Source organism: Giraffa tippelskirchi, chromosome 11 (genome assembly GCF_054371585.1).
Source record: "Giraffa tippelskirchi isolate mGirTip1 chromosome 11, T2T-mGirTip1v1.2.pri, whole genome shotgun sequence".
Taxonomy (NCBI): Eukaryota; Metazoa; Chordata; class Mammalia; order Artiodactyla; family Giraffidae; genus Giraffa; species Giraffa tippelskirchi.
The window spans coordinates 146,168,623-146,188,085 of NC_137285.1; the positions used below are offsets into that span (position 1 = coordinate 146,168,623).

Sequence of the window (19,463 nt, forward strand, 5' to 3'; positions counted from 1 at the left end):
CCTCTGGAATTCAAAATCTATACATCGATATCCCTTGGTATGCTGAACTTTCCTTTCACGTATATGTAAGGACACTTTAAAAAGCAGTTTGTTGACAGTGAGTTACCAGGCTACCTCAGATCTCAAAAACTGACTTCACCGTGGTATTTCCCTGTAATGATCCCTCATGATTCAAGCCTCTCCTCTGAAACCATGTGCTTAGAGACAGTCCCCTCTCTGACTCTGGGGTTAGCCGAGTGGCTTTCATTAGCTGATGGGACAATAACAGAAGTAAAAAAGCAGAGACTCGCCGAATGCTCGCTGCGTTGGGGCCTGATAGCGCATTTCTCTCTGGAAGCCTGAGAGACTTTGTGAGGAAAAACGGGTGAAGACAGAAGAGACAAGCCACCGCAGCTGAGGCCAGCTATGCGTGAAGCCATCTGCACTGGTCTGCGGTGGCTGCAGTCGAAAATCACCACAAACTTAGTGGCTTAACATAAATGTACTATTTTTCATTGCTGCAGGTCAGAAGTCCAACGAGTGTCTCTTGGGCTAAAATCAAGGTGGTGGCAGGATTATGTTTTTTTTCTGGAGGCTCTGGGGAAGGGCTTGTTTCCTTGCTCATTTGTTTTGGCGGAGCTCAGTTCCTTGCAGTTTTAGGACTCTGAGTTTGAGGCTCTGGTCTTCTTGCTGACTGGTGGCTGAGCGCCAAACAACTCCCGTCTTCTACCACCGCGTCTCGCTGACTGGCCTGTCTGCCTTTCTCCTCTGCTTGCAAAGGCTCATGTGATTAGACTGGGTCCACAAAGATAATTCAGTGTCATCCCCCTATCCCCAAATCTTAATCACATGTGCAAAGTTCCTTCTGCCAGGTAAAGAAACACATTCACAGGTTCCAAGGATTAGTGATGTGGTGATCTTCAGCAGGCCACTGTCCTGTCTGTTACATCAACTACGACCACCCATACCCAGCCAAGCCATCACCTGACACAGAGAGCCGTCAAGCTCGCTCAGATCAGAGAAATGCACGTTGGATCCATGGAATTGTAAGAACAACAAACACTTTTTTAAAGCCAGTGAATTTTGGGGTGGTTTGTGTGGCCAAGACTACACCCCTCCCAAGGGGTCTGTGCAACCCTCAACCTGATAACAAAGACACTGTTCCCCTTTCTCTGCTCTAGTTCGAAAAGCATGCCTAAGAGGTCACAGGCAGTTTTCTGTCCTCTGAATCATAAAACAAAATGATTAAATTAGGTTTATGTCTTCTTTCAATCCACATCTAGGGATGACTACTGAAATTTCACAAAAGTCAGTCTTATAATCTCAACAGAACCAGAGAGGGGCTTCTTGATCCACAACTAGAAGCTCTACATACAAAATATATATATATATATATATATATATATATATATATATATATACATACACACTTGAAATGTGGGGGAAAGATTTGAAGGAAGGACCAATCTCTGATAGAGCAAAAGCTGCTGGGGATGATAGGGAAATTTCACTGCTACCTAACTGCCTCTTCTTCAAGTACAAAAGACCAATGAGGGCTTGGGGACACACCTTCTAAACAGGGGTCTCTAACCCTTTACTAGCCAAATACATTTCTTCAAATGGGATCGTCCTCAAATCTGCTGATACTTAAAGGTCTGGAAAGCTTTGGTGGGAGGAAAACGCTAAGAGCAAGTTAATGTCCTCTTAGCTCTTTTGGCTGACTTCCCTGTGCCTGGGCCTTGCCTATTAATTGAATGCTATTCGGATTCCATCTCAAAAACAAATGAGGATGGAGACCAGAGGCCTGCCTTCCCCAGACTGATAAGAGCAGCACAGTGCAATTATACTGGAACAGCTTTGTTTTGGAATGTAATCACCGCCCCAGCCTTCTTCCCAATGGGATGGCAACAGTGTAATTACTGCTTCAGGAGTCATTGTTTGGGAATGTATTTCTTCTACAGGGCTCTTTCCAGGGGAAAGGAGCTGCAACAAGAATATAAGAGAATTTGTAGCCCACTCCTCAGTAGCAGTTTCGTAGGCTGAACAAATTATTTTTTGTTACAAATTATTTTTTGTTTTCTTACAGTAAAGCAAGAGTTCAACTTTTCACCCCATAACGGTTCTGCTTGAGAAGTCCCAACCTAAAGCTAGACAGCCTGAGTTCTGATTCCTACTCTGTCAAGTACGAGCTGTGGTCGTGGGCAAATTACTTCATCTGCTTATGCCTCGGTTTCCTTATTTGTAAACAGGAGTAATAACAAAGCATCATTGGAATACTGTGAAGACTAAGTGAAATAATATGTGAGCCGTGCTTAGAGCTCTACCTGGCACAAGGAAGTGCTCTAAGGTCTTTGTTTTCAGCACATTTGAAGCACTGCATTCCACCAGAGTCACCACATTTTGCAAATATGATCTAACATCGTGCTCAGTAGTGTCCGACTCTTTGTGACCCCATGGACTGTAGCCCACCAGGCTCCTCTGTCCATGGGATTTTTCAGGCAAAAACACTGCAGTGGATTGCCATTTCCTCCTCCAGAGGGATCTTCCCTACCCAGGGAGTGAACCCATGTCTCCTGCGTCTCCTGCATTGGCAAGCAGATTCTTTACCACTCCTCCACCTTAGCTCATGGTACTAAGCTTGAGTTACTGCATTATTTTTGTCTACAACCATTTCACCAGCTCAGCATGAAGAGAAATGTTTTGGAAAATTTTTAATGCTGCTATAGAGCTATCACAGTCTCTAAGCTACTCACTCTACTGAGTAAGAGTTACTAGATATTTCCATGTCATTCCTTTTCATTTGTTTACTAGTCCAGGGAAATTACAATAAAGAGCTTGTGAGCTTCCTGTTGGAAAAATGAGGAAGTACTACCAAAGCTGCCACTGGCAATATGGCAGATTCTGAAGAAAATTCACCTTCTTAGACAGATTTACTCATGAAAATGAATGCTGTTATCTTCCTCACATGCTTCCAGCACATCCGACCTCCCTGAAAGACTCTTACTGCCACTGGCAACCTAGACCTTTTACCTCCTGTCTGGTTTTCCCCCTGTTCCTCTGCAGCCTGAACCAGTTAAATTCTCTGCCTAGGAAGAACATTTTGGGGCTTATGCTTCAACAGCCATGAACCATAAGAGTATAAATCATGAATTTGCTTGCCAAGCAATTCCAAAGAATATGATCCCACAGCTCAAGGCACCAGTAGTGAAGCTGGGCCCTTTCTACATGGCACACAGCTGCACTGAGCTGGGCTTCAGACAAACACAGGGGTTCGTTACGGTAGCCCTGTAATATGAGACACTATTTTTACAGGCTGGAGTTTGTCACTACAGGATAGCTTTCTGGCCCTGAGGTGACACTAAACACTTGACCAAAAGAAGCACCCCCCAAAGAGTCTCAACGCTTCGAAAGGTCCCTGGTCGCCCACGTGCAGGTGCCTCTTTCCACCTCATCGCTCACACCAAGGTATCTATCTGTGCTTGCTCCGGGCTTCCAGCTGAGTGCCACAAGGACCCTGGGGGAAGAGCCAGCCTTGTGGATCAGCAGGTGTTAAAGAAAGGAAATTAACACCCACAGGTTGGCTCTACTTTGGTAGAGAGGGTGAGAGGTGCTGTCTGCCAGCTCCCATGGCATTTCCAGCCAGTTTGGAATAAATGAGACTGCCTGAGGACATGAACTGAGAAAGGGAAAGAAAAGCTAATATGAGATCAGAGTTTTAAAAAGAAGGTGGAGGGTTAGCATTCCTTTCGAGGACTCAGGTAAAAAATAATGGAGTAGATGGGATAGCAACGAAGACTATTTCAAGTCTTTCCAGAGTGTGTGTAAGATCTCTAATCTCAAATAAAGTGAAGACTGGCTACTGCCTCCACTGGGAAAAAAAAAGGGGGCTTTGATCTCATATTTCGCTTATTCTTTCCTCACGTCTCCTCCATAGCTTTCTGTATTGTTGTATCATGTGTTCTGAGGGGTTGCAAAACATATCAAAGCATGTACTAATCATAACCTAAGAAGACAGAAGTAAAAGGGTTCTGGCATTATAGTGGGTTCTTGGGAGATTAGAGGGCATCTTCACTTGCATCTGCAAAATCAGAAGTATTTCTAAGAAGTACACAAGCCACAGGACCCAAACTCTGAGATCTCTAGGTCTAGGGAAGTCCTGAGTACAGAGAACTTACAGGACAAGTTATATAGCGGGGTCTCAGCCCAGATACCTTGATGTTCACCTTTCTGTTTCAGGAGGAAGAAGGGGACTGGCAGCAAATTGGTTAAGAAGTTAGAAGAAAGGCTATAGGTCAATTCTGCCTAGGAAGAAAACTCCTGGCAGAGTTAACAAGAACCTGTGGTCCCAGCAAAAAAGCCTAACAGACTCCTATTGTCCACTGTAGAGACACTGGTAGGTTCTGGACTCTCACGTCCAGTTTTTTGTGTGTACTTCTACCTTAGCATTTAGCACAAGACACACTGTCCTCTAGCCGTTTCTGAGCATGATGGGCTTACACAGTAGGTGGAAGGTGTATGGAGAGCAGAGATGTCTTTTTCATCTGGGTACTATCATACTAAGAAGTACACAACTGCTACTAGAAAAGGCAGAGGAACCAGAGATCAAATTGCCAATATCCGCTGGATCATCAAAAAAGCAAGAGAGTTCCAGAGAAACATCTATTTCTGCTTTATTGACTATGCCAAAGCCTTTGACTGTGTGGATCACAATAAACTGTGGAAAATTCTGAAAGAGATGGGAATACCAGACCATCTGATCTGTCTCTTGAGAAACCTGTATGCAGGTCAGGAAGCAACAGTTAGAACTGGACATGGAACAACAGACTGGTTCCAAATAGGAAAAGGAGTACGTCAAGGCTGTATATTGTCACCCTGCTTATTTAACTTATATGCAGAGTACATCATGAGAAACGCTGGGCTGGAAGAAGCACAGGCTGGAATCAAGATTGCCGGGAGAAATATCAATAACCTCAGATATGCAGATGACACCACCCTTATGGCAGAAAGTGAAGAAGAACTAAAGAGCCTCTTGATGAAGGTGAAAGAGGAGAGTGAAAAAGTTGGCTTAAAGCTCAACGTTCAGAAAACTAAGATCATGGCATCCGGTCTCATCACTTCATGGGAAATAGATGGGGAAACAGTGTCAGACTTTGTTTTTTTGGGCTCCAGAATCACTGCTGATGGTGACTGCACCCATGAAATTAAAAGACGCTTACTCCTTGGAAGGAAGGTTATGGCCAACCTAGATAGTATGTTTAAAAGCAGAGACATTACTTTGCCAACAAAAGTCCGTCTAGTGAAGGCTATGGTTTTTCCAGTGGTCATGTATGGATGTGAGAGTTGGATGGTGAAGAAAGCTGAGCGCCACAGAATTGATGCCTTTGAACTGTGGTGTTGGAGAAGACTCTTGAGAGACCCTTGGACTGCAAGGAGATCCAATCAATCCATCCTAAAGGAGATCAATCCTGGGTGTTCATTGGAAGGACTGATGTTGAAGCTGAAACTCCAATACTTTGGCCACCTCATGCGAAGAGTTGACTCATTGGAAAAGACCCTAATGCTGGGAAGGATTGGGGGCAGGAGGAGAAGAGGACGACAGAGGATGAGATGGTTGGTTGGCATCACTGACTCGATGGGCATGGGTCTGGGTAGACTCCAGGAGTTGGTGATGGACAGAGAGGCCTGGCGTGCTGCAATTCACGGGGTCGCAAAGAGTCGGACACGACTGAGCAACTGAACTGACTGAACCATCATATACCTAACATTGTGCCACAGAAACAACAGAAGCTCAATACATGTTTATCAAGTAAAAACTGCTTATACACCAGCTGAGCACTCTGCAGGCAATAACAAATTCATTCATTTTTTACCCCCTATTACTCATAGCTCCAGATAGAGAAGACTTATATACCAGGGGCTCACCAGGACCAACGCATCGTAGACTCCGGGCACGCATACTCCTTAATGTGTTAGCGAGTCGTCTCCTCCCCTTTCTCCCTCTCTGCCTCTGTCCCTTGTTTTAATTAGTTAATCTAGAGCAGTAGTCCTCAATGTTTCAAGTGCACCAGGATCACCTGGAAGACCATTTAAAACACAAATTCCTAAGCCCACAACTAGAATTTCTGCTTCAGTGTATCTGAGGTAAGGATCAAGAATTTGCATTTGGAACAAGATCCCAAATGACGCTGATGCTATTGGTCCACTTTGAGAATCCTATGTTGCCATAGTTACATAGGAGCAAGTACTTGGTCTGGAGAGTCGATCCTTATTTCATGAGTGCAGGTTCTGACTAGAGACAGAAAAGGGTTACTCAAACACAAACTCTGTGACTCCTCTAATCTAACCCTCTTGGTTGACTTGACTACAGGCGACAATGGCTACATTAGGTTGTCAAACTATCAACATAGGGAACTTCAGGTTACCATCTGTTGGTGTCTCAGAGCACAAGTTCCCAGTTTTTTTCAACTCACTGACTACAGCAAAGGGGAGAAAGCACTGCTTGGGACCCAGGAAGTGCAGTGTTGAGGAAGACAGAAGAACAGTGAGAGATCAGCAAGGTTATAATCAGTGAGGAGACTAGCACAGCTCTAACTCAATGATGGCGCCAGAGACTTACAGTCAAAATCCTAATGATAATAGCTAAAGTCTACTGAACACTTACCGTGTGCCAAAAACAAACAGACATGCTAAGTGTTTATATTAGCTCATTTAACCCTCTAAACAATTCTCTGAGCTAAATACTATTCTTATTCCCATTTTACAGATCAAGAAACTAAGTCCCAAGAAAAGATTCAATTAACCAAGATTACAGTGTGCGGAAGTAGCAGCATGAATATCTGAACCTAGACAGTCTAGTCTGGAGCCCGAACTCTTGAACACTTTGTTCTACTGCCTCTCAGGCCAACTCTACAATGCAAGTAGCAGTTGTCGACCCGAGCTCCCCTCAGGCTCACAGACCCATGCAAAAGAGAAATGGGGACACATTCTGAGCTACTTCAAACTGCATCAAAACTCATAAATTCCTGGTTTGAGCCTAGGTTTGAGTTACACACACACAATCAGGATTGGAAGTTAAAAGTCTCAGGGGAACTATTAAATATTTACTGCAGCACCGCCCCCCCACCCCAAACCACACAAACAAAAACAATATAGAACACCAGGCTACTCCCTGGCTAGACAGTAAACTCTGTAAGGGCAGAACCATTAACATCTTCTGAAAGACTCAAAGTGCTCTGGAAAATGCTAAGCTTTTAGAAAGTGGTATGTACATTTCAAAGTGACAGTACAGAAAGAGCACAGGTGTAAAGCATCAGCGGGGAGCAATCAAGAGGAAATTTCCTAGGGCAGAAAGAGATGGAGGCACAGAAAAACTTAGTCACACATTATAAAAGGAAGAGAAAAGTTCATTGACAAGGCCTGTTATTTTCCTCTAGAAAAGCCTGAAGAAGCAACAGACAATTCAGCTTAGAAACTAGAACCTACGTTCTTGACGAGCACACTTCTCACTAGTGGAAAAAGGAGATGTGATAAAAGGCTGGGGCAGAGACAGCACGGATGCTCAGTGACTGATGGAAGCCAAATAAGTACAAGGCCCTTGGTGCTGAAAGGCATTTGTGAAAGCTTGGTTCTCTGGGAGGAGTGCTGCATTTATTTCTCTGTTTCCCAGGCAACCAAGCCAGCCCCTTATCACCTTTACTTTCATCACTGGAGCAGAATGAAAGGTAATTGGGTTAATTATTAAAGCAGTCCTAGCTAGTACCACCACCACTAATTGTCCATTTATCTGGGATTTACAAACAGCTATCTTAATTGATGTTTAGCTGGAATGTGCCACTCACTTTATCAGCCTGGCTACTGGAGAGGTCAAGAACATGGAGAATGGACCAGCCAAGGAGATAAAGGGTCTAACACCAGAATTATCCTTCATTTCTGTTCATACTCATGTAAGTGAACCACGATAGCCTTCAACTATATTCACTACTTTTAATCTTTCCCAGATTTGCCAATTCAAGTGAAGATATGCTATACAGTAATTAAGCTGCTTTATTAGGCAACTATGATATCAGGTTATCAAATTAAACTATTTTTTAAATGTGGGCATGGCCAACGACCCAGATATCCACTTAGGTGGCCAAACTAGACTAGACAGACCTCCTAAAAGTAATTTCCTAACATACCAGGAAAGTGGGAAATATCTAGGAAAGTGGACCTGTGTTTTTAAACCAGTGTTTTCTAAAAAAGATGAGAGAGGCAGAAAACAACCAAAAATAAAGTTAACAAGAAAAGGAAAGTAATTCTTGTAAAAGATGTATCTCAGTTGTACCCACAACACACAATAAACAGAAGGATGCCTGGAACATGAGATAACATAAAACAATAGTTAAAATGATAACAATAGTTATAACAACTATAGCAATAGTTATAACACTGTACCATCAGGTTTATAATATATATAGACATAATACATATGGCAATAATAGCACAAAGGAAGGGTATAAGAATGTAGCTATAATGGAACAAGGTTTCTATATTTTACCAGAATTAAGTTTGTATAAGTCTGAAGTAGATTCTGATATAGTTTAAAATCAAAAAAGGAATTAAAATGGCACATTAGAAGCTATCCACTTAATACAAAAGAAGTCAGTAAAGGAGAAACAGAGTAATAAAAAAAGACATTAGAAAGACAGAAAAAAAGCAGCAAAATGGCAGGCAAAAATCTAACTACATCAATAATATTAAATGCGAATGGACTAAACAATCTAATCAAAAGGCAGAGATTATCAGGTTGGATAAAAAATAAGATCCAACTGTATGGTTTCTTTAGGAGATATACTTTAGATTCTAAGATATAAACAGGCTTAAAGTAAAAGGATGGGAAAAGATATATTATGCAATCAACAAACCATAAAAGAGCTGGAGTAGCTATACTGATACAAGGAAAACTAGACTAAAGACAATATTACTAGAGAATATAACCTTTAAAAATTGTCAGTCACTATCTTGTATACTTGAAACTTATTTAACATTGTATATCATCTATACCAGAAAAAAAAAAAAAGACAATCATTACATGAACAGAGGGACATTTTATAACGAAAAAGTTGCTTCATCAGGAAGGTGAAACAATTACAAACATATATGTACCTACTAACAAGGTTCTAAAATATTTGAGGCAACAACTGACAAAATTGAAGGGAAAAGTATACAATTCAGGAATAATGAGTAAAAATTTCAATATTCTACTCTTAATGATGGGTAGAACAACTTGACAGAAAATCAGCAAGGGTACACAAAACTTGAAGAACACTATCAACCAAGCAGACCTCCCTGTCATCTACAGAACCCTCCACACAGCGACAAAAGAATACACAATCTTCCCATGCACACAGGTAACATTCTCCAGAACAGACCATATGCTAACCCACAAAACAAGTGTCAATAAATTTAAAGTAACTGAAATCATACAAAACACGTTCTTAGATCACAGTGAAATTAAATAAGAAAGCAACAACAAAAGGAAATTTGTGAAAATTGAAGAACACACTTCTAAACTAATGGCTCAAAGAAGAAATCCTAAGAGAAATTAGGATGACTGGGCACAAGGCCATCTCTAGCCCATGACACTCAACCAGGCCCCAATGACCTGTGGCTAAGCAAAAAAAATATCCCTGACACTTCCCATTGATTTTAATCAAAATACTAAATTAAATACATCAGGCTGACATCTGCTGGGAGCAGATGCTCATTAGGATGCAAGTCAAAAAGATTAGGCAGAACAGATAACTAATACCCTGCATTACCCAGGTCCCCATCCCTCAGAAGTTTTCCTTTCAGTAATTACCAGGAAGATGTCAAATGCAGGGCTTCTCATCTCACTTGTATGAGGCCTCAAGCATCAGAAAAACATGACAGGCTGAAGAACCTTTTGGCAGACACGCCCTACTTGAACTCAGGCAAAACATAGCGCAGAAGACAGGACAGAGTTATGAGTAGAGCAGACAGACTTGGGCAAGCGACATGCACTTCTCGGGCCTCAGCTTCCCCCGCAGAACGGGAAACACACCACCTACTGCATAGGGTCGTCAGAATCATTTAAGGAGATAATGTACGGGAAACCACTCTGGGCTGTACCTGGCCCATAGTGGGCAGTCATTAACTTCATTTCCTTCTCTGTTATGGACTGCTATTACTACACAGAGCTAGAGCTGTCTGCTAAAAGGTCAGCAGAGGGAGTTCCCCAGACTTTCGCAGGTTTCCCCAAAAATATACCCGTCAAGTTGCACTAGCTTTAAATGTAGTTATATCTCTTTAAGTACAGGTTTAGAATTTGTGTTGCTGAAGAAGGGGCTTGGTGTGGGTTGATGGGTGACTGGCAGCCACCAGGAACCTACAGAATTGTGCGGAAGGCAACAAGATAAGGCGGAAGAGATGAAGATTAACAGACTAGCAAAACACTTCTCTGTAGCAGCTTCTGTTTTATATTACTGCTTTCAGGCTCTTGTGGGAGGAAGTGGGCAGAATGGATCTTAATTTTCTGCAAATCCATTTTTGTTGATGATTCTGAATGGTTTTGGCTAGGGTCCACTGAAAACTCATTTGCCACTGATCATGTCTCCTAAAACTGCAGGTGTGTGGATATGCTTTGTCCCTCCAGATCTGCTAAATTTCCATGCTTCACCCCTACAAACAGCCACTCGCCATACAAAGGGTTTTGCCTTATGTTTGGAGCTAAGAACCAAACAGCATGATTAAGGTATGGCAAACCACATAGACTCTGAGCTACAGAAAGGTAGGGATCTTGTCTGTCTTATTCACTCTGGTAGCCCACAACAGTGCCTGGCACACAGGTATGGAACAAACCTCTACTGAATATAACTATTCTGAGACCATCACAACCTCATTCCAATCATATACGAGAAAAGTGCCTTTCCAGGAAAACTCAGAGTGCTTACTGCTAAAACGCTAATTTGTCTTCACTTCGAAAGCCATTATTAAAGCAGCTCTATTATATGATCACAAGTAAGTTTAATAAAAAGCAAAGCATCTGTGTCCAGGAGGGCACGAAGGCTTGGGGAAAGGGTTGTTATATAATAAGATTTTCCTGAGCAAGCAGCACCAGGTCATAAAAAGCTATGTCTAGAATCCACTTAAAATGGAGGCATTAAAACAAACAGGAAAATCCCCTGAAGATCAGCCAAGTTCCCTGGGACCTCTTTCCCTCTTCTAGATTAAGGACCTACAAGAAGAATGCTATTTTGATGCTTGGCACTTAAAAATAGCTGTGGGGAGACAGGCAGACTAGGAAACTGAAGTCCCACTGCCTGGTTCAGTTCTGGCTCCTTTACTTCTAGCTCCATCACTCTGGGCAAGTTAGCCTTCTGGGCTTCAATTTCTACCACTGTTAATTAGATAACAGCACCCATCTCACAGGATTACTGTGAGAAAGAAATGAAATAAGACAAGGAAGAGCACTTAAAACACTCTCCAGCATACAGCAAATATTCCATGAATGTTAAGCTTTTGTTGTTGCTATTATTATTATTATTGGAATTTTCTCAAGAGAAGGAAAAAAAGAAACACAACGGTCACAGAATCTGGAGGGACATCCAAATATCTACAAATAATGAGGGCGTTTAAGAAAGGCCCGATGGAAAGAGAAAAACAAATGTATATTAACACACATATATATACGGAATCTAGAAAGATGGTATGGATGAACCTATATGCACAGAAGCAATGGAAATGCAGACATAGTGAACAGACCTGTGGACACAGTAGGGGAAGGAGAGGATGGGGCGAATTGGGAGAGTAGCACTGAAACATAAACATTACCATACATAAAACAGATGGCCAGTGGGAATCTGCTGTATGATGCAGAGAGCTCAAATCCGGGTCTTTTGTGACAATGTAGAGGGAGGGGTAGGATGTGGTGGGAGGTGGGTGGGAGGTTCAAAGGGGAGAGGACATACGTACACTTATGGCTGATTCCTGCTGATGTATGGCAGAAACCAACATAAGATTGTAAAGCAATTATCTTCCAATTAAAAAAAAAAAAAAGACCAGGAGGGTAGATGCAAACTAGTACACACAGGATGGATAAACAACAAGGTCCCATTGTATAGAATGGAGAACTATATTCAATATCCTGGGATAAACCATAATAAAAATACACATATGTTATACACATATGTGTATAACTGAGTCACGCAGCTGTACTGTAGAAATTAATACAACACTGTAAAATAAACTATAAGAAAATGAAAAACACCAATGGACACTTTCTAACAGGTTATCTTGAGAAAATGAAAGAAATGAGCTTAAATGTGAATGGAAACCATCCACTAACCTAACTCAAGAGTGAACTTCTCTGAGAGTCTAGATTTCCTTATCTTTAGGGTACTTTGCAGCCTTTGTTAGAGAAGTTTTCTCAGTAGATTTCATATTTGTAAACAACTGCCTGCTGGCATATAACCCCTATATTCAAAACTATCCATAAGTGAAAGTGAACCATTTGGGGTCAGACCTCTGGAGATAAAGAAGGGAAGAAGAAATGGAGATAAAGAGTTATTAGATCAAAGAAGACAAAAAACAACATAGAGCTGTCCCCCCCACCCCCCGCCAAAAATACTGAATGCCAAGGAAACAGAGACTTCCCAGCAGCAGAGGAGCAGGAGCCGCTGTGTGGGGTGGTGGAGGCAGGTGTCTGGAACAAAGAAGGGTGGGGAGGAGCACTGTAGTATTGTCTGGCAGCAAGTGATTATCTGCTAGTGAGGAGCTTCCACGTGCCATTAGCCAAGCCACACAGAAGTGCCCGGAAAGGAGAGGCACAGAGCTGTGGGGTCTGTTCACCATTGAGGGCCATAACCCTCCTGAGTCGAGGCTGTCAGGACACCATGGGGCAGTCTACTCCTCCACCAAGCCTGGGCCTGTGAAGCCCTGGTGTCCAGCAGAGAAACCACCGAGGCTCCTGGTGGTTTCTAGGCCTTGACGCTGGCTCAAGAATACTGCCACTTAAAGGATGCCAGGTCCCACGGCCCACCACTAGCTGTCACCACAGCTTGGTCAGAAATCACCTTCCTGCAGCTCGATGGTGCCACTGCCTCACACAGATCCCTCTCTACCTTGAACCACCACATGGCCCAGATTTTCCAAAACATATTGTCATTTGAATTTTTTAAATAAAGATGCTTATTAAAGATACACCAAGATGTGGCTTGATTTTTATAGTTTTTAATGCCTTCACGTACATAAATTTACAAGTTGGCAGTGGAGGTGAGGGGGGCGGGGAGAAGGGGAGGAAAGAGAAAAACCTTTTGTCAGGAAAAAAAAAAATATGCATCTGCTTTGTTTCCTTCTCCAGAGACTGCCCAGAAGCAGCAGTACATCCTGTGTCTCAGCCCAGTCATGTCATACATCTTAGCCCCAAACACTGGTCGCTGTTATTCAGCCACCATATAATTGCCTCGGCCGGCTTGTCCAGCCCACTTTCTATTCTGTGGAAATTTTTAAGCCGGCTCCTCCATGGGTCTCTCTGCTTCCTCTGAAGATTCCACAGGGCCTGGGAACTCCACGTGCTGGCAGCAGACAAGGGTCAGAGAGGTGTGCCTTCAGCTCCTAATTAAAGCACAGGATCTGGCTCATGAGTTCCTTGCCAATAAAACATGAGCAAGGCACCTTTATCATTCCATTTAAAAAGTCTATTTGCTGGATTAAGAAACAAATGGTTTAAACAAATTAAAAAAAAAAGATGTCTGAAGGAAGGGGGATGGACAAAAAGCAGCAGCCTCCCTCAATCAGTAGCTTCCTGCCCTGAACTAAGGCATGTGAGTACGAGACCTCAAAAGAGCTTTCCACCAGACGCCAAGATGCCATCATAACAACGCAGGTGAAGAAAGGGAAAGCTCTCCTTGACTCCCTCTTCCTTTAAATTTTCAACACCCGAAGAAACAACTCCTTACCTGCCAGGACCCTGTTAACAGAAGAGTGAGTAGCCAAGCCAGGCTGTCCACGTTCATGAAAAATCCCAGCGTAAGGCAAGTACTCAGGCAGCAAGAAACGCCTGTAAGAAGGAATTGTGTGTTAAAAGCCTACTGACTGATTAAAACAAAGGATATATACTATCTACCAACCCTCAATCAAAGATAAGGGATCCACTAAGCTAGGAATCCATACAAACCTAGAGCAGAGTGAAATTCCTAGGACACATCCCTTCACACATGTCCATCTTCCTGATCGTGCTTCTAAGGTTTCCTGGAGCTTCTTTTTTTGGGGGGGTGGGGGGCCTCCCATTCTTGAACAGGATGCTCCCAATGCCACTTTTCTATGCCTTTTCATTGTGGTTAATCATCTCCTGGGAAGTTTTTAGGTGGCAGGGCTTGACTATAGGCTCACTAGGACCTAATTCCAGATATGGACAATCCAGACCAGGAAGTAGGTTTAAAAATCCCAGTCTCTCGTAAAGGCTCCCTTAGAAAAGCCTCTTCTAAGAGTTGACTACCCGATTCTTACCTTGGGACAAAGCGTCCAAGTGAAGGTGCAGACATCCGGGCATTGCGTGGAGCTCGGTGCCTGGATCTGTCTCCATTGTCCCTGGAGAAAAAGAAGAAGACTACATGAGAGTCACTGAAGCAGAATCAGACACCAGCCCCAAAGACAAGACATGTCCCAAACTGAAGTCCTACCCTTAGGTGAGGCCCCAGAGAAATCAGTCATTCTGGTTGCTTACTAACTTGAGTGGCACATTCATATACTGCATTTCTGGAGAAGCTCGATTAAAAAAATTATGAGCATTTACTAACAGTTCAGTAAGAAGGAAGAGTCTCCCATCAATTTCATTCAACAACTGATTATCTTTAAATACATCTGTTTAGGCCCTTGGTATGAAAAAAATCATTGATATGTGAAAGAAAAACAGCACAAGAAAAAGACTAGGCAGTCCTTTCTTTTAGAGACTGAAAAATTAACTATGATGAAGATGATCAGACAATGCAATTCTAAGCTAGGTCATTTTAGTAAAAAGAAAAAATGTTTAGTGTTTTCTTTACGGTCTGTTAGAATAACAATAATAACCACCATTATTAAATAGCTACTAAGTCCTAGTACAAAGGTTATTAATTAATATGTTATCTCATTTAATCTTTCGAGTTTTCTATCAAGTATCATTAGATGTGTTTTACAGATAAGGGACTAAGGACCAGAGAAGCAAATTCCCAAGGTCACACAACTAGTAAGTGGTTGAGATAAGATTCAAGGAAGATCCGTCTGACTCTAAAGCCCTGGCTCTTTTCACTACACTTCACTGCTTCCTACAAGAGAAGAGGAGACAGAACCTTCATGTGGCTTCATTTCCAATGCATGAAAGGAACAATAAGCCAAAGGGCACTGGCTGGACAGAGCAGTTAATTAACTGTGCAACCAACTCTACAAAATAAATGAACCTCTTGAGAGCTTGATGTGGGATATTTTCTGAATTCTTCCTTTGGATTATCTTCAACTTAATGAGATAATCTTCAAACTGGCCCTGGAATCAAAGTTAAGACAACACTTTGGCTTTCAAGGGCACTACTGAGAGCCTTACAAACCAGAAATGAAAGCCTAGGAAAATTCTTATATCTTGGTGGAATTGGATGCTGAGCATTTAGAGACAAATCAATATCAGGGATATTGGAAGTGGATCCATTAAAAGTCAGTACTTGGTTTTTATCTTCCCAGAAGAGACAGCATACTGCTGTTTTCTTTAACAAAGCAAATTTCTTTGACTTGAAACTCTACAGATAAAGGGAGATGCAAGGAAAGAGAGATAAGGCCATATGGAAAGTGAAAAGGGGATTATAAAGAACGAGATCAGAAGTTCCTGACCAGTAGACTGCAACTCTGGGGAACCCACAAATTATTATAAGGAGTAGCTGATTATCAAACAAAAAAAGGAAGCTTCCAAATTAAGTATACTATTATTTTTCAATATGTAGATTCAAGTTGTGATCAAAGTACCAACTCAGTTAAAAGTACAAGTGAATTTATGACAGCTCTTCACATATTTTACTTATCAATGGGCACTAAAAGGGCAACTAATTATCATGAGAGGAGTTAGAAAATATTTTGAAGTTAAAAAGGGTTCTAAGGGGGGAAAAAGGATCCTAAGCCTCAAAACAGTCAAAAATTAAGTTATAGAAAGAAGCATCATGGGACAAATCCAATTACTTTATTCTACAGCTGTAAGAGAGAGCTGGCCTTCCCAGAATCACAACGCGGAGCTGACAATTTACTTCTGAACAAGGGCCAAAGAGCCCTCTCCCTCTGGACAACAAACAGCACTCTATCTGGCATGAGCAGACTTGGAAAGCGGGGGGGGGGGGGCGGGGGCGCAGTGCAGGAGACAGTTGTTGTTTGGTCGCTAACTCAATGTCTGACTCTTTTGCAACCCGATGGACCATAGCCTGCCAGGCTCCTCTGTCCGTGGGATCTCCCAGGCAAGAATACTGGAGCGGGTAGCCATTCCCTTCTCCAAGGGAACTTCCTGAGCCAGGGGTGGAACCTGCGTCTCCCGCACTGGCAGGCAAATTCTTCACCACTGACCCACCAGGGAGGCCCGTAGGAGACAGCACTGAAGAGCGACTGCCAGAACCCAAACACGACACAGAGCTGGCTGAAAGGACATATGAAGATAACTCAGAAAGATGGACAAACACCATGGCTGGGAAAAAATCGGGGCTCCTGTGACATATTTCCTATGGCTCTTTTCATTGTTATTAAAACCTAAAAACAATTAACTTCCTTCTGATTCAATTTCTCCTTCCATTTAAAAAAAAGAAGGGAGGAAGGAGGACAAAACATGGTCAGAGATAATGGCTTTATGTTACTTAGAGATTACTGGAAGATATATACAGATGTATCTATATATAGCTATATCTTCCGGTAATCTCTGAGTAACATATCATAACAATCTCCCTTCATATATATATATATATATAGAGAGAGAGAGAGAGAGAGAGAGAGGAAAGTAAGATACATATACAGGAAAGTCAGCTGGCTCAGATACAAGCAGTCTCAGACTGACGGTTACATTAGGAACCACAAAAGAGGCAATATATTAAGTGATTGGAGATGTATCTAACATTTTGATTAATGATAGGGAAGTCAGAGTTAAACAGCATTTCAATAAGAAGACTTCAAATTGTTGGGCTCACTAGCAAAGAAGCAGAAATGACAGAACTGTACACAGGCTGACTGGAAAAGTGGACCGTGGTGAACACACAAATGAGATGATGCCTTAGGAAAAAAAAAAGGCATCTGGGAGAAAATAGCCTATTAACAGTAACAACTCAAACATTTCCTGACTGGAAAAAACTTGAAAACATAAATGAGCAAGGTGGCGAAGGCCAGAATGCCCAACCAGTGGGCAAGTTAAGCAAGAAGAGGGCAAAAGACCCGGGTTTTCCTGCTGGCACACAAAACCCCCTGACTAAAGGCACGGCTCCAATAAGCGAGAGGCGAAAAGAGCAACTAATGACTCTAGCTGATAGTTCTTCTACAGTCTAGAAAGGAGAGAAAATTCAAAATAAGGAGCTGAGATGGGGAAACATATTTCAATGTAAAGGATATCTGCAAAGGCTCGGCAGAGGGGGTGGGGAGAAGTGAGGGGAGAGAGGAAGAGTGGTCAGAGTGTTAAGAAAGAATAAAGAAATAATAAAAAAAAAAACTTAACATGTTCAATTTAGAAAACTACACAGACTCTGCCACTCACTTCAGGGCTGATACAAGATCAACATGGAGCAAGACGCCACAAGATGAAGGAGGCAGATTTAGGCAGAGACTGAAGGTAAAAAATGTCTGCCAGATGGGCAGTGGGTGAAAGGTAGACCCAGAGAGACAGTTCACGGAGGAATAATGGAGGCTGCTAAATACTGGAGACTAACATAACACAAGGGCTTCCCTGGTGGCTCAGAATTCGCCCGCCAATGCAGAAGATGCGGGTTTAATACCTGGGTCGGGAAGATCCCCTGGAGAAGGAAACGGCAACCCACTCCAGTATTCTTGCCTGGAGAATTCCATGGACAGAGGAGCCTGGTGGATGGACTACAGTCTATGGGGTCAAAACACAGTTGGACATGACTTGGTGACTAAACAAGAACAAGGACAACAATGTAACACAGACCATGCCCTTTTCAAGGGGGTGGGGAGGGACTTAAAAGAGCAAAAAGAGGGAACACCCAAGTATGCAAACATGCTGGCACTGCTCCTCTATCACTGGAGGACTTTCTCACCAGAATCCTTTTCAGGGAAACACCTGAGAAATCCTCATCAATTTCATCAGCCAGAAGCTGCCTTTAAGCCAGCGGGACAAAAGCTAGCTGAGTTATTAATGGCTTTCCCAGCTGTTGAACTCTATGCATCTCTGATTAACTCTCAGAGGGGTATTTGGGAAGGAGAGAGAAAAAAAAAATCAGACTTTCTTATAAAACATTTTATAAGGAAAAAAACACCCTTCAAACAATTAACCGCCTAAGACGAGTGCCAAATACAAGAAAATGCAATCTCTGGAACAAGGGAGAAACACAGCAGCTAGCCTTGCTAAATGCCTGGGATTAACTGCCTCAGAGAGAGGCTGTAATTTAAAGGAATGGAAAACACACCTACAGGCTGCCGTCTGAGTCCTGACCAGACAGTCGGGCTGCCATCACTGCTCATGACAAACAGCTCTGACTCCAGCCTTTGTCAAGGCAGCTCTGGCAGCACAGAGCTCAAAAGGCCATTGTCTTCTTGACAATACACAGGTGACTCTGCTGAAAATTAGACTATTAAAAAAAATACCTGTTTCCCTGTGCTCTCTGATTTCTACTCAGTCTCCAGACAATAGAAGGCGTACTCCATCATTCCTGCCCCTGGATGCACAGAGATCTTGGCCAAGTCCTTTCTTTACTCAGGGGCTGTTAGTGAGGCTCTAGTCTCTACTTTGAAGGACTGTGTATGTGTGCCAGGGAGAGATTTCTGGGGGGGAGGCACAGGCCCAGCTGGGATTATTCACGGGGGATACCTAATAGCAGAAGTCTCTTGGAAATTCGGAGCCTTAATTCTTCTCCAAGGAATAGTAATATAACAGATAATTAACACTTACAAATTCTTCTCCTCTCTTATTCTACCTTTAATTTCATCTGCATATATTATGCAAATCCATATTCCTATTGTGCATTTTATATTAAAAAATAAATACATATCTCTACGTGACAGTTACCCTCCTTTCCCTCTGTTCCCTCGTGGCTGTTTAATTCTTTAAACCCAGACATATTCCATTTTTCTTTCTCTTCCCCTAGCATTCTTTATAATAAATATTCATATGTATTTTACTTGCCCAGAAAGAATACTAATTCTAAAGCTGCCAAGCAATATTATATATTACTAAGCAATAGGAAAGAGCTGGAATCTTCAGGAAAGAGCTGGAATTCAGGCAGGCATATATTTTATAAATATGCTGGGGCTCCACAGGT

General features: G+C 42.4%; 1 protein-coding gene across 16 annotated transcripts in view; it reads right to left on the minus strand.

Moving 5' to 3' along the window:
- The window catches only part of AMBRA1 (autophagy and beclin 1 regulator 1), a 168,093-nt gene that overhangs the window by 77,091 nt on the left and 71,539 nt on the right, over positions 1 to 19,463 (minus strand). For all 16 annotated transcript variants that reach the window (XR_014068243.1, XR_014068242.1, XR_014068241.1 and 13 more), the window contains 2 exons: positions 14,488 to 14,568; positions 13,938 to 14,038 (listed from right to left, as the gene is read on the minus strand). Coding sequence is in view for 11 of the 16 variants with exons in the window: in XM_081538478.1 (XP_081394604.1) it covers positions 13,938 to 14,038; positions 14,488 to 14,568 (182 nt within the window). In the remaining 5 variants the exon portion in view is untranslated. The remainder of the gene's footprint in view (positions 1 to 13,937; positions 14,039 to 14,487; positions 14,569 to 19,463) is intronic.